General features: G+C 47.7%; 1 protein-coding gene across 2 annotated transcripts; it reads right to left on the bottom strand.

Annotated features, from left to right (window-relative positions):
- Nucleotides 1-7: 7 nt before the first annotated feature.
- On the bottom strand, nt 8-13,702 carry si:ch211-269e2.1 (cohesin subunit SA-2). 2 transcript variants are annotated; one of them, XM_068736657.1, is made up of 32 exons: nt 13,571-13,702; nt 13,206-13,286; nt 11,694-11,781; nt 11,047-11,211; nt 10,703-10,799; nt 10,506-10,582; nt 10,348-10,419; nt 9,171-9,375; nt 8,719-8,870; nt 8,565-8,638; nt 8,287-8,410; nt 8,106-8,204; nt 7,573-7,652; nt 7,383-7,490; nt 7,177-7,300; nt 6,985-7,102; nt 6,805-6,908; nt 6,319-6,411; nt 6,150-6,236; nt 5,711-5,911; nt 5,515-5,597; nt 5,341-5,428; nt 5,171-5,251; nt 4,600-4,692; nt 4,127-4,301; nt 2,449-2,585; nt 1,845-1,946; nt 1,619-1,770; nt 1,399-1,527; nt 1,131-1,321; nt 998-1,052; nt 8-914 (listed from the first exon to the last, which is right to left on the bottom strand). In XM_068736657.1, exons 2-32 carry the CDS (start codon nt 13,244-13,246, stop codon nt 785-787), a joined length of 3,525 nt encoding a protein of 1,174 aa, XP_068592758.1. In that variant the 5' UTR covers nt 13,247-13,286; nt 13,571-13,702; the 3' UTR covers nt 8-784. The 2 variants fall into 2 exon arrangements, with proteins under 2 accessions (XP_068592758.1, XP_068592760.1); XM_068736659.1 differs by having other exon boundaries at nt 13,206-13,702.
- Nucleotides 13,703-13,833: the final 131 nt, after the last annotated feature.

The raw sequence follows: 13,833 nt of genomic DNA on the forward strand, positions 1-13,833 counted from the left end.
AAATGTAATAGTTTGGACTGCATTTGTTTTAATTTAAATTAATTTACAGAATTACATAAGTCGTTTTTGGCAAACTAAATCAACCGTATCCTGTGAGGAGCAATAATAAAGTGACACTCCAGTTCAGTGTGGATGTGAATACACACACTGAATAAAACAGACTCGAGTCCAACATGTGAATTTAAAGATATTCAACATATTTCTCTCTGTTTACAAATCCCATGAAATGTCAAATCTTTTAACACTGATCAGAGATATCTAGATATATTATTCTTTAATATACTCAGTAATTTGACTCTTTAGTCTTTTAGTAAATATTACTCAAACGGGAGTAAAAGTGCATTTGTTGGCACTATTTTCTGCCGTGGATTAATACATATTTGGTGCTCTCGTCGGTGTTTGCAGCAGCAGGGAGATGAATTATTGAATCAAATTAAACTACAGTTCCCATGTTCGTCCGTCCCCCCCCCCCCCAGTGACACTAATACTAATGTTTTTAATACTTATACTTATGGCACAGAGGAATACGACGTATCAGTATCAGGCACAGGTAATAGGATACATTCTCGCTGGTTTTGGTCTTTTCATGGGATTTGTTGACAATAAGAAATATAGCGACTATCGCAGACTTATCCTTTAAGGTATAAAATACTGCATTTTAAAACTGTATTAACGGTACTGTAGAAAAAGAAATGGCCGCTGGTATGTTTGAACATCGGTACAAAGACGTTGGTGAGGTCCAGTGTGGTGTGAAGCACCAGGTTCTCCTCCGGCCCTCTGACCGTCACAGCTCAACGTCCACGGTGTCGTCCTCCGCCTCGGTGCTGAGGACGGATCCCTCGACGGTCGGCCTCTTCGCAGGAGGTTCGGCGGGGACGGAGAAGGGATCCGCCTCGGTCGTCTTGTCCTGGTGGCTGCAGGAGGCGGGTGAGTTGTTAGTATGAGGCGGAGATGTGCTTTATAAGAGATAAATGCTTTATAAGAGAGAGGCGTTCACCTTGGACTGAAGCTTGACCTGTGACCCCTGCTGAGCGGGCAGGGGGACTTGCTTCCTGAAAAATGAAAACACATGAAGCGGCGGCTACTTTTTAAAAATTCTGTGCTTGATTTTGTTTCGTCGGGTGTCCCACCTTCTAGTTTTAGTTTGGAGAAGGGAGAGCGAGCGGCCAGGCAGGGCTTCCTGTCGGAGCTCACGTACGACACGGCGTCTTCCCCTTCGGCCACGGCCAGCAGCGACGCGCGGTAGTAGACCAGCGGCTGCCAGCACTCCTCCCTGAGGTCAACCACGTGCTCCGCGGTGTGCTTCTGCAGGTAGGAGAACCTGCCCGGACAAGAACGAGACCTTCAGAAGACAAAGTTAAAAAATGAAAAGAACGTTTGTGACTCTGAAACACTCACACTATCTTCTTGTCCGGTTTGAGGAGTTTGCTGGAGAACTCGCCGAGGATGGTCAGGTAGGAGAGGTACGGCGGCGTGGGGGCGTCCAGGGTCTGACCGAACTCCTGGAACACAAACTCGATGCCGTTCCTTCACATATCGACACGCAAAGAACACACAAAATCTTTAAGAACAACAAAATTAGCACAAAAAGTCCAAGTAACGGCGAACGAGAGCCGACCTGTGGATCACAACGACGCACTCGCGGAACTTGACGAGGTCCCCGAAGGTGAGGGCGAAGCGCCGGGCGAGCTCCTTGATGCTGGTGAAGGTCTGGACCCCCGGGTGAGCCCTGCCGCCGCTCTCCTGCTCTCGCTTCAGACGGACGAACAGCTGAGGACAAAAGGACGCGTCAGCAGCTAGCGGTCGGTAGCTCATATTTCAAGATGAGTGCGAGGCAACTGCACCTGCTGCAAACAGAGCACCAGTGTGCGAGCGCTGTCCATCTTATCCATCTGTCTCGTCCTGTACATCGTCTCCTTGATGATGTCTCCGAAGTCGTTGTGGTACTGGGGGACAAAGAGGGACAAATTAGCTTCTATAGCACACGCTAGCATTAAATGAACGCATATTCAAATAGCTCAGGATTTGGGGGAAATGCACTTTCTTGCCCAGAGTTCGATGAGAAGAGTGATACCACTCTCCAGATGTCTAGCGCTAAATAGAAAGACGTAGCTAGCAGCCGGATAGCTTAGCATAAAGACTGGAAACAGCTAGCCCGGCTCTCTCTGAAAGTAACAAAATAACATCTACCTGGACCTCAGAAGCTCACAAATGATGACGTTATGTCTTGTTTGTTTAGAAAGTTGTGTCATAAAACCACAACTTTCTTTGTGATTTTGCTGGTGGACAGATTTAGTTTCTTTTGGACGGAGCCAGGCTATATATATACTGTATGCTAAGCTAAGCTAACCGTATCAATGTTCTCGCCTAATTTTGGCGGGAAAGATAATACACATATTCCCCCCCCCCCAAAATGCCCGACTATCCCTTTGAGAAGTCCACCTTTACCTTCATGTAGTACATGAAGACCTCGGCTGCCACGCTCATCTCCAGCACCCTGTGCACGATCAGCTTGCAGAAGGCCGCGAGCAGATTCCTCCGCCTGTGAAGCTCCTCCAGCCTCTCCACCTCAGAGTCTCCACCGACTGAGCGGGCCAGACGGAGTCGAAGCGGTTGGACGCGAAAAGCGAGTGATTCATCGTGAGAAATCATGTAACGGAGGAGGGGAGAGAAATAAAAGAACAAAGCGCAGCGCCGCAGTTAGTTTGAGGACGATGGCTTTAGCAGGTGGAAATCAAAGATAACATGAGGCCGGAGTTATGGTTGTGACACCATGTGGCTTCAATCTTTCACAAGGCTAATAAAACGGGCTCAGAGGTGAGCCGGAGTTAATGGAATTTTCTCACGGAAAGAGATTGCCCCTGATTTTATGATTTAACTCGGTGCTCTTGCCCTCCGAGTGATCTCTGATCCAGCAGGCTAATAGAAAACACCGTCTATATAACAGAACCGTTACCAGGCAAATCCAATAAAACAATAGCTCTTTTATTGCATGTTCAAAAACCAATAATCCTGTATTGTATTTGGTTGAACGTTTAAGAGATTCCCACCAGGAAACCGCTATTGCCTCCTCCGGACGATCCCATATTTGGATTTGCAATATGCCTCTGGAAGCAGAAGCTACTGTAAAGATAATGCAATGTTTTAGTCACAGTCAGCCGTGAGCGGATTAACTCGTTTACCTGCAGGACTTTACAAAGAACACAGTGACGCCTTTCCAACACGTCAATCTTGTTTTTCTTATTTTATTAGACCGGGCGGGAACATACCCGTAAAAGACATGGACTTTACCAGCTGCATTTCTGTGCACGACAGAGTCTTAAGGTGCTCTTACGGAAATTAGTGCGGCCAGTGTCAGTCCCGAGGACGTTAACGGGGTCAAAGGTCGGGAAGCTCTGCGGTGAGTTATTAAGCCAAAATGTGTGGCCGTGCATTTAATATCTGCATGGCTGTTGTTGTTTTTTTACCGCCGCTGCACTGAAGAACAGAGCGCGGACGGAGCGAGGGCGCCACCTGCTGAGTACAACACCGCAATGCATTCAGTCTCCCACACGGCCCGGGTACTCAAACACACCACCGACAGGCAAGCGGTGCGTTTGAGTGCAAAGGTCACCAAAAAGAAACATGCAGCTCAACACACTCATCTGTCATCATGTTATATAATATGTAGTATTGTTAATAAAATTAAATAAAATACCGTTATACTTATCCAGTTAACACCAGACTCACCTTAACCAGCTGCAACAGTACAGGTCCATCACTGGGGACGTTTCTACTCATAATGAGCTATATGTTATAAATATATTATATACATAACGAGTACTTTTACTTGCAGTATTTCACTTCACTGTCCGCTGTCAAAGAACCACCATTTGTTTTTAAAATCATGCTCAAGTACAGAGAAATGATAAATATGAAATACAAGTTATTGTTAAAGATAGCCGTTTACATAAAAACAGTTCAATGAACTTCACAGCGACTCTTTTCCCTCCTTAATAAATCCAGCTGCACATAACAGCCTTGTTGTCAAACCGGTACACCGATCTGAAGTCAGACTCAAGTGATACAAAGAGACTCATCACCAGGTTACGGGTAAGAGGCTGACATAAACCGCTTCACGTCTCACCGGCGCTCTGCCCGTCACAGTCCGGTCCGACGAAGACGTGCGCGCAGACGAAGGTCAACAGCGCCCTCTGCAGCTTGGGGCTGGGTGTGTAGAGCAGAGGGCCGAAGGAGGAGGGGTCCCACACCTGCAGCTGGTAGGAGTGAGCCGTCAGGACGTCGCACACGCCCAGGAAAGCCTGACGAGCAAAAACAAAAGAGAGAGGAGGATAAAGAAACGCAAGAGAGGAGGATAAAGAAACGCAAGAGAGGAGGATAAAGAAACGCAAGAGAGGAGGATAAAGAAAGGCAAGAGAGGAGGATAAAGAAACGCAAGAGAGGAGGATAAAGAAAGGCAAGAGAGGAGGATAAAGAAACGCAAGAGAGGAGGATAAAGAAAGGCAAGAGAGAGAGGAGGATAAAGAAACAAAAGAGAGAGGAGGATAAAGAAACAAAAGAGAGCAGACGCTGCTGTTACTGACGGAGACACGAGTTTACCTGCTGCTGCACGCTGTGGTCAGAGTGGGACAGACAGTGACAACCCCTCTCACAGAAGAGACGCAGCTGGAGTCTCTGGGACACAGCTTTCTCCTAACACACACACACACACAGCGCTTTCAAAGGTTCTCAAAGGTTCTCTACATGGTAAAACAGAATCAATAAAAGCAATAAGAATATAAACAAGGCAGAGAGATGACATCATAACAGTAAGAAACAAAAACATACATAACTAGCAGCACAGGTTAAAAGCAGATCTGAATAGGTGAGTGACGGAGAATGAGGTGCTGGGGGAGGAGTTCCAGAGGGAGGGGGCAGCAATGGCGAAGGCCCTGTCCCCCCAGGTCTGATGCTTGGACAAGAGTGGGGGGGGGGCGTCGGCGGATCTGAGGCTGCGGTTGGGAGCGTGTCGGTGCAGGAGGTCTGGAGGTCTGGAGGTCTGGAGGGGCGAGGTTGTGAAGGACTTTGTATGTGATGCACAAGCTTTCTAGAGGGGAGCAGGGAGGCTGTCGTCTTATTCCTACTTCTTTATATCTAGTTTCTAGTTCAAAGTAGAGCGGATGCTACTCACTCTGGAGGTTAACGTTCCACCGCTGGTGTTGAGGGACCAGAGCATGCAGTAAGACAGGCACTGCAGCACCTCCAGCAGCACCTTCAGACAAAGAGGTGGGGACAGGAAGAGACGCTTAGAAAACAGGAAGACGGCGAATAAACTGGATTCGAAAGAGGCGGTGTTGGTACCTCCGGAGGGGCTCCTCCTTCTCCGCTCTCCGCCGACAGGAGGGGAGCCAACAGCCCAAACAGGTTCCACTCCAGGAGGTCGTGACAGCTGACGAAACACGGGGAGAAAGGAGATGTTGAAGAGCCGGTGAACACACATCGTGGGCGGCGAGACTGCAGGCTCTGAGATCTTACTTGTGGAAAGCTCTGAGTTTCTTCAGCGTCGCTAGAAGTTCTGCAGTTTTCTCCTCGTCAGCAGAGAAACGCGGACTCTCACCCTGCAGCGGAGACATACTGAAGTCACTGTGTGGAGTCAAGCACCTCTTAGAATAAAGGAAAAGTCCAAAACGCACACATGCTGCTGGCCCTGCAGTGTAACGGCGCTCCTCACCTGCAGCGAGTCCCCCAGCAGAGCCGTCAGCTGGTCCACCCAGCGCCGGACCAGGGAGTCTCTGGCGGCCCGGGCCACGGAGCACCGGGGCGTCTCCCCCTCACACAGGCTGAGGTAGGTGCGGGCCGCCGCCTCCAGAAGGGCGGGGCCAGAGTGGCGGTCTAAAGCCGCGCCCATCTCCGCCATCAGGCCGGATGACGCCTGAGGACGAGCACGGAGACAACGCAAATCATATCCACTATACTAGCCAAGCACATGTTCTAGAACTTCAGTAATCGGACCGATACAAACGGCTCGGTAGTCATTTCTGAATCAAACTGTCACATTTAAGGCTCCGGTGTTCATAGAGGCAGCTAAATGAACAGATGAGGGGAGCGTGTCTCCACGTTCACATCTCATCCAACGCCTCACGGTGCGGTTTGCGTCCGGCGATGCAGACCTGCGTGTCGACGGCCTCGGGACACTTGGTTAGGAAGTACTGAGGGATCTTCATCAGGGAGGAAACGGTGTCACAGCTGCCTGAGAACTGCACAAACGCCCAGAATATCACTGTGCAGCAAAGACAATCAAAGGGACTAGTATGACAGTATGACGTAATAAATAAATACCTTGGTCAGCAGTTTAGGAAGCTCCAGGAGGAGATGGTCAGTGAGCTTGGTGCAGTCATCGATCTGGATCTTCTTGTCCCTGGCACTCATTACCTGAAACATTAGAGACACACACACACACACTGCTTTGTTAAAGCAACGTGCTTCAGTGCTTCAGTACGCAAGTAGTTTTACTCAAGTACTGTACATAGGTATACGTTTGGGGGAACTTGTAGTTTGTCCATGTTCTGCTCCTTTCTCCTCCTCTACATTCTTAACAGCTTGAAAGTAGTTAAAGCTCCTATGAGGAGCTCCTGGTGTGTGTGTGTGTGTGTGTGTGTGTGCTCCTGGCCACCGAGGAGACGCTGCTGCCGGTTGCTGAGCTCTCCTCCTCTCGTCGGAGCTCCGCCTACCGGAGTATTCTCCCGTGGTTGTATTGGTGCTGGTATTCAGTGTGAAGATCTCCAGACTTCTCTGCTCATAACTGAGGATGGACCTCCCACTGACCTTCTTGGCTCCGCTCCTTCCTGGCAGCGCTGGTCCCTCCGAGGCCTGACGCACCGAAGCCACCAGGATCTCTACGAGCACCAGCTGATCAGCCCGGGTAAGACCTGCACACACACACACACACACACGTAAATTGCAAATTCCAAATCAACGACACACGGACACACGCGTCACACTCACCTGGACTGTGAGGGGAGGGGTCCTGCAGCAGTATGGACGTGAGCGTGGGCCAGTCCTTCAGCAGGGCTCCACCACAGTCCCACAGACTGTCCACTAGGTACACCACATGCTTGTGCAGCTGAAAGACAAGAGAGACGAGTTAGTCCAATCCACGGTCCGTGGTCCTGAGCTCAAACAGGAGGCTCCAATCACCTCAGAGTCCCGGTAGAAGAGCAGCAGAGCCCTCAGTCTGGCGGATGTTTGTCGTTGATGTGCCTCCACCTCCTCCTTCATTTCACCCTGAGCATCAGCTGCAGGGGCGTCGGTGTTGAGAAGCCTAGCAGAGAGAGGGCAGCCATGTTCAGAACAACACTAGTTAAATGAGGGGTTTTATTCCCAAGTGATGGAGATGAACGCACCGAGCGAAGAGCAGCTCCCCCGCGGCGGCAGCTAGAGGGCGCTGCGACGAGTAGACGAGCTGGAGCAGCCGCTTGTAGTCCTCTGGAGCGAGCGCGTCATCGGACGTTCTGAGGAGTCAAGAGGCGGTTTGATGCCGAGACATATGGCAGGGAGGCGTGGTGGGATGGTTTGGAAAACGATGAGACTCACTTGGAGATGAGAAGCAGCAGTTTCATGGTCTGCACTGCCACTTCGCTGTCCTTATCCAGGGTCATGGAGATCATCCGGGCCTGGAGGACAAACAGGAGCACTTCTACAAACGCGTCGGTCTGAACGAGCATCCATCACATTTCATCATATACGGTAACATTGAATCCACTCTGTGGAACGTGAAAAGGCTGCGTCTCTAAGGAGCTGTTTAGCCTCTTTTAGCTCATTGTTTTCATCGAAGTGTTCAGGCCCACAAATGTACTGTTTGCATCAGTCTCACCGCTCTCATCAACCTCGCTTCCAGCAGCAAAAGACGTGCTGTATGTTAGTCGGCAGCGGAAACAAGAGTTGTGTTTGTGTCCAGCTGGTGAATGTAATCCAATATTCACTCTCTTTTAGCTCCGTTTTGGTCTCCACCAACGCCCCGCTGCAGCAGGAAACAACCCGCTGAGAGCGGCGAGGGTGAACCGAAACTGTGAAGCTAAACAACGTGCTGATGATCCCCGAGAGCAACTTGAAGCGGGATCGTTTACCTTGAAGCGGGTGGTGAACAGGTCCAGTTTAGGGAGGAGCGGAGGATCGCCGTACAAAGCCTGGAGGCCGAACACACACTTGAGACGCACATCTGGTACCTGAAACCGTGACACGCAGTCCGTCTACATTCTGACAGATTTCAAACAGCTGTGCAGTGTTTGTGCGTTTGCGGTCGTTTACCTTGTCGTGCATCATCCAGCCCATGTACTTGAGGTAGCTGTCGTTGAGAAATGCGGAACTGTAGAGCTTCATCCACAAACCCAACTCCTCCATACAGAGGGAGCGGACCTCTGGAAGCACATCGCTGCACACACACACACACACACACACACACACACACACACACACACACACACACACACACACACACACACACACACACACACACACACACACACACACACACTCAGCTCTAAACTGAATTATATGCACTGTGAAACCATCAGAGAAACACTCACCGATATCTTTTCAGAAAAATCCCTTTGAAGATGACGTCCATCATGCTCTCTATCTCCGCCCTCTTCTCCCGCAGCTTGAAGGGTACGAGTCAGACATCACTTGCGGAGCACAGATAAGCTCCTTCAGACAGACTCAGAGGGACGGCGCTCTTACCTCTGTGATCTTCCTCTGCGTTCTCTCCTGTTGCGGGGGGCTCCTCTGTCTCACCGTCTTCGTCTTCTGCACCTGGTACAGTTTCTGACCGTTTTCGATGCCGACGCTCAGGCTCAGCGCCGCGGCAACCAGAGAGCTCAGCAGCTTCACCGCTTACCAGGGACGTCGCGAATACACCGAACAGAAAGCAGAGATTACTTTATTGATTGTGTTTATGTATCTGTTTCTCTTTCTTTATCTAGATTATACAAAACATACAGACGTTGGCATAAGACGTACGAAGCAGATGTTATGATTTGAATATGGTAAAGAGTTGTGGTTGTTCTTGTTACTGGGAGCATTGTAAGTGTTCCTGTGCGTGTATATATATATATATATATATATATATATATATATATATATCCGCTCTCACACTGGGCTGACCCGACCCGTGTGCTCCTTCTGCTCCTTACCTGCCAGTGTGCAGGTGTGTCTGAAGGCCCGTACGTAGGAGTCCGACAGCTCGCTGAGCAGAGAGATGAGCGTGTTCATCAGGTAACTGTCAAATATGACGGCGTGCTGACACCGAGCCACCAGCACCGCCACGAAGTCGCAGAACTCAGAGTGGAACCAGCGGCCGTACGGTCCGGGTTGCGTCAGAGGATAGTCCACGCTGTCCTGCAGAGAGGGAAGGGAGCGAGGAAAGGAAGCGGAGAGAACACACTCTGAAGGGAGGCAAACTGCTTGAAGGTTGGAGAAGAGAGTCGCTCAGATATTTGTCATCTTTACTTTCCTGAGGTGAAGGAGTATGTTGGGACGGGTCAGGGGTCACTCTGGAGCTTAAACCAATTGGATATCAGTTCAGTTAGAAGCAAAGAAAGAAAGACGTTGGTCATCCTCAAAGGTTCACTACTTCATCTCCATATGAAGTAGTGAACAGAGGAGACGGTGTACACTGTAAAGAAACACAGGAGGAATACAGCAGCACTGAGTCGTATTAACGTCACGGTATCTACTGTCCAATGTCTCAAAATACTGCTATGAAGACTTTACTGTGAAGGGAAGAGGAAACATGTGAGTGATGCAGTGATTTTGAGTTATTATTTGTATCAAATACGACACATTTTGCTACATAATATCTGACCATGCGGTCTTAATGCAGAACTTTCTTGGTTTATTCATACATACGTTGTTGTTGTTGTTGTTTTAATGGTGCTGCTTGTGTTGAATGTATTTGAGGTGTGGGTACTTTTACTGTTGTTGATTATTTATATGTTTTATAGTTTGCATCTTTTTCTTTAGTTTTTTTGTTTACATTTTTGACTAGTTGTCATTTGTTGTTATTATTGTTATTAGTGGTTTTATTGTTGTGGATTTCTTGTAGCGTTTCCGTTGTTCGCTTTTGTTTTTTGTTCCATTTTTAGCTTTATAGTTTGATTAAATATTTGTTCTCACATTGTGATGGAAGAGTAGTTTCTACTGTGAGAGTAACTAACAGGGATTCCAGGTAAAAAGACAGAAAACCAATATAATGAATGCAACTAACTGACATGTTGATCACTGAAGAAATAGTTGGGCATGAAGGCAAAAAAAGATGCAAATGTCAGAACCGTTCATCATCAATCCATTAATCAGGGAGGAGCTACTGACTGTGTCCATGGGCCAGGTGACCGTGAGGATCCAGGGAAAGGCCAGGAACTTCTTATACTGCAGACCGGCAACCTGGAACAAACACATCATACGGAGTCAGTACAAAGTGTTACAGTTGATGAAGACTCCGGAAGAAGCAGACATTGAAGACCTCTTACCTCATCCAGCTCCTCCACCATCTTGCTCATGACTTCACCGTCCTCTTTGCTCTGACACATCTCCGCTGTGACCACACCTGAGACAGACGGGAGGGAAACATGCGTCTGATTCAGTGTGTGTTCTGTCTCTGTGTGTGTGTGTGTGTGTGTGTGTGTGTGTGTGTGTGTGTGTGTGTGTGTGTGTGTCGTCTGCTTGCCTTTGCACCCGCAGCATTGGATGAAGAAGCTGATGAGGTCGAGGAGAGAAGAGTCTCTGTCCGTCCCGTAAGCCTCGATCCAATCATCAATCACCGCCTGCTCAGACATCACAAGAGGCAATTAGTGTGTTTACTTCCTGCATATATTCATATATTCCAGCTCGTATATTCAGGTGTTTTTATAATCAGGATATGGGCTCATTCTTTTTTCTTCTTTGCAAATGCTCATCAGCTGAACATAACTGTCATATTAATGTGCACGTAAACCGACCAACAGAACGAGAACTTTTTTTATTAGAAGTCAAAGACTTTTGACTTTCACCTTAAGGGCGAGCTGACCTCACCTGCATGGCGCTCCTGCCCATGGCGAGCACCTGGAACAGGGTGACGGCCTCCACGCGTCCCCGTTTGCGGCGGCTGCCTCCTGCTCCGCCAACACCGCTGCGATTGGCTTTGGCACTTTTGCGCTTGACATTCTCGGAGCCCTGGTGTGCTCTCTTTCTTCGTCTCTGCGGGTTTGAATACACCAGCGTTTAATAACCAGCGCGCCGCATCCTTAACGGGCCAAATACAAACGTCTAAATGACAAATTCAGAGTAAAGCACCAATATCGATGGTGATATCGCACACCGGGCCGATAGCGCCTCAAACAGCTGGATCGGGTATCGGTGACAACTGAACATTTTATCTGTTGCATTTTCTTTTACAAAGTTAGAAATGTTTAAGTCGAGTCAGAAGACTCTACCTATAGGAGAATGATGCGGTCTCTTCCACACAGTGAGGCATGCAGCTTTATTAATAAACACTAATATTAAATCAGCACTCTGTATCGGACGATACCCGAGGACCGCGTATCGCTATCGGGACTGAAAAGGTGGGATCGGTGCGTCCCTAACATGTCCTCTCCTCTTGTGATGCTGCTCCTCTTGTGCTCAGCTGCTGTCAGGCCTTCAGACGCTGCATGCTGAACCATGAGGAGGAAAACACCCACCACGCTCTTCTGTCTGTTCTCGTTCCCCGACTCGTCCTCCGACTGATGGACGGCCCTGGAGGAGTTCGCCTCATCGTGAGAGTTCTTACTGCGAAGTGAACACATTAAATCAGATCACTGGACGGGAAAATCAGGAGGCAACCTCCGGTTCTGCCGAGTGAAGCCGATGAGGAAGTGTGTTAAACCTGCATTCTCTCTAGTGTCCAGCAGGGACACTATATCTGGTTGTATAGAAGTCTAGTCTAAAATGACTCTACTTCTCTCTAGTGTCCAGCAGGGGGCAACTCCTCTGGTTGTATAGAAGTCTAGTCTAAAATGACTCTACTTCTCTCTTGATTTATTCCCTCAGTAAACATTGTAAACATGAGTTTATGGTCTCAATCTCTAGTTTACAGTCTTCTTCAATACAGCATGATGTTCATTTAGTACATTATGCTCCATTTAGAGTCACACAGACCATAAAGCAGGGGATGATTTAGGGGCGGGGCTACACACTGATTGACAGGTCTCTAACAGACCATAAAGCAGCCGATATGCTACCTCTACTTCTTATATACAGGCTATGATTGGTATTCAAGGACTAGTAATGAAGAACATGTGCTCAAGTAGTGTACGTAAATACAATACTGAGGTACTTGTGCTTTACTAAGTATATTAATTATAGGTCCATATGTACTTTTACTCTGCTACATTTATGTAACTGCTATAGTTACTTTGATTTTACAAAGGAAACATCAACTTATTAAATATGATGAGCGTGGTTATAGATTAAAGGGTGATTCCAGTTATGTTGCTGATTAGACCGACTGGTGTTTCTACTCAGAACAATAAAGCAGATTTATTTCATCTTATAGCACATGATAATAACTGGTGTGTACAAAAAATGTTTCCAGATTTTATTTATTTTTTGGGCCATTTTTCCAAAAGGAATTGCTTTTAGTGATGATACTTTAAAGTACATTTTACAGGTAATACTTCAAGCACCGCTACTCTAAGTAGAATGTTGAATGCTGGACTTGTAACAGAGTATTACTATTTCTGTGAGTATTATTATATCTGTGCAATATAAATACACTGGGCAATAAATAAAATATGCTGTCTGTATATATCATATTTTTATTGTTTTAGTTATATTTAGTTATTGTGGATTTTTTTTACTTTTTTACTTAGTTAATATTCTTTACTGTTTTTTACTTATTTATAATACTTGTTTCTGATACATAGTTTTTTGTTTACTATGTCTCTTGTTTGCACTTTCCACTATGTTATTATATAACCTAATAAAGGATTATATTATCTTATCTTATCACGCTGTGGTGTTGTCAGTTTTACTGCGGTAAAGGATCTGTAACATACCTCATACTCTCACTTCACTGCACAAGTTCTCTGTCTGTTTCTGTTCTTGAATGGGTTCTTCTATTCTATTCTATTGTCTTATTAGTCTAGTTTATTACGCCTCCTACATCATTTAATTCTGAGCTGCACTGAGAATCAACGTCATCTCGCTCTTACTTCTCGGTGGCTCTGGACGCAGCGGTGGGATCCGGTATCATCTCCTCCTCAGACCTCAGGCTCAGGTGTGCGTCTCTGCATCTGGAGGTACAGGTGTGACGAAGGAGGGTTCAAACACAGAAGGTAGTTCAGAGGAGCCGGGGGGGGGGGTGTTTAGCGAGCTGCTCATGGACACTCCGGCAGAGCAGACGCGCGTGGCCCCTCGAGGCTTTCAGAGACGCAACACGCTGCTCTGCTGCGACACGTGTTGTGTCTCTGAAGGCTGAACGCGTCCCCTGAGGTCCCTGAAGTACCCCGCGGTGTGTTTACGTAGTGAGAAGATGACCGACAGGTAAGCTCACCGGTCCTCCACGTGTTGAACTCACCGCCTTCACATTGAGTCATGCCGCCTTGACCTTCATTGATGTCTTATTTTAGATCCGAAGGCTTTCACATGTAACAAATACAACAACAACAACAACACAAGGTTCTCCACCACCAACATCCTCCTTCTCTCCCAGCTCTCACAGTCAAGCTGCCGGACAGCCGAGCCGCTTCCTGATTGGCTGGCGAACCAAATCGAACGTACGCGATTGGTTATTCTAAAGCGTCACTCAACATTAAGTCCCTCCCCCGGCGGCTGTCACAG

This window comes from Cebidichthys violaceus, unplaced genomic scaffold (genome assembly GCF_023349555.1).
Source record: "Cebidichthys violaceus isolate CVI_PGR_0920_01 unplaced genomic scaffold, fCebVio1.0.p SCAF_71, whole genome shotgun sequence".
Lineage (NCBI taxonomy): Eukaryota > Metazoa > Chordata > Actinopteri > Perciformes > Stichaeidae > Cebidichthys > Cebidichthys violaceus.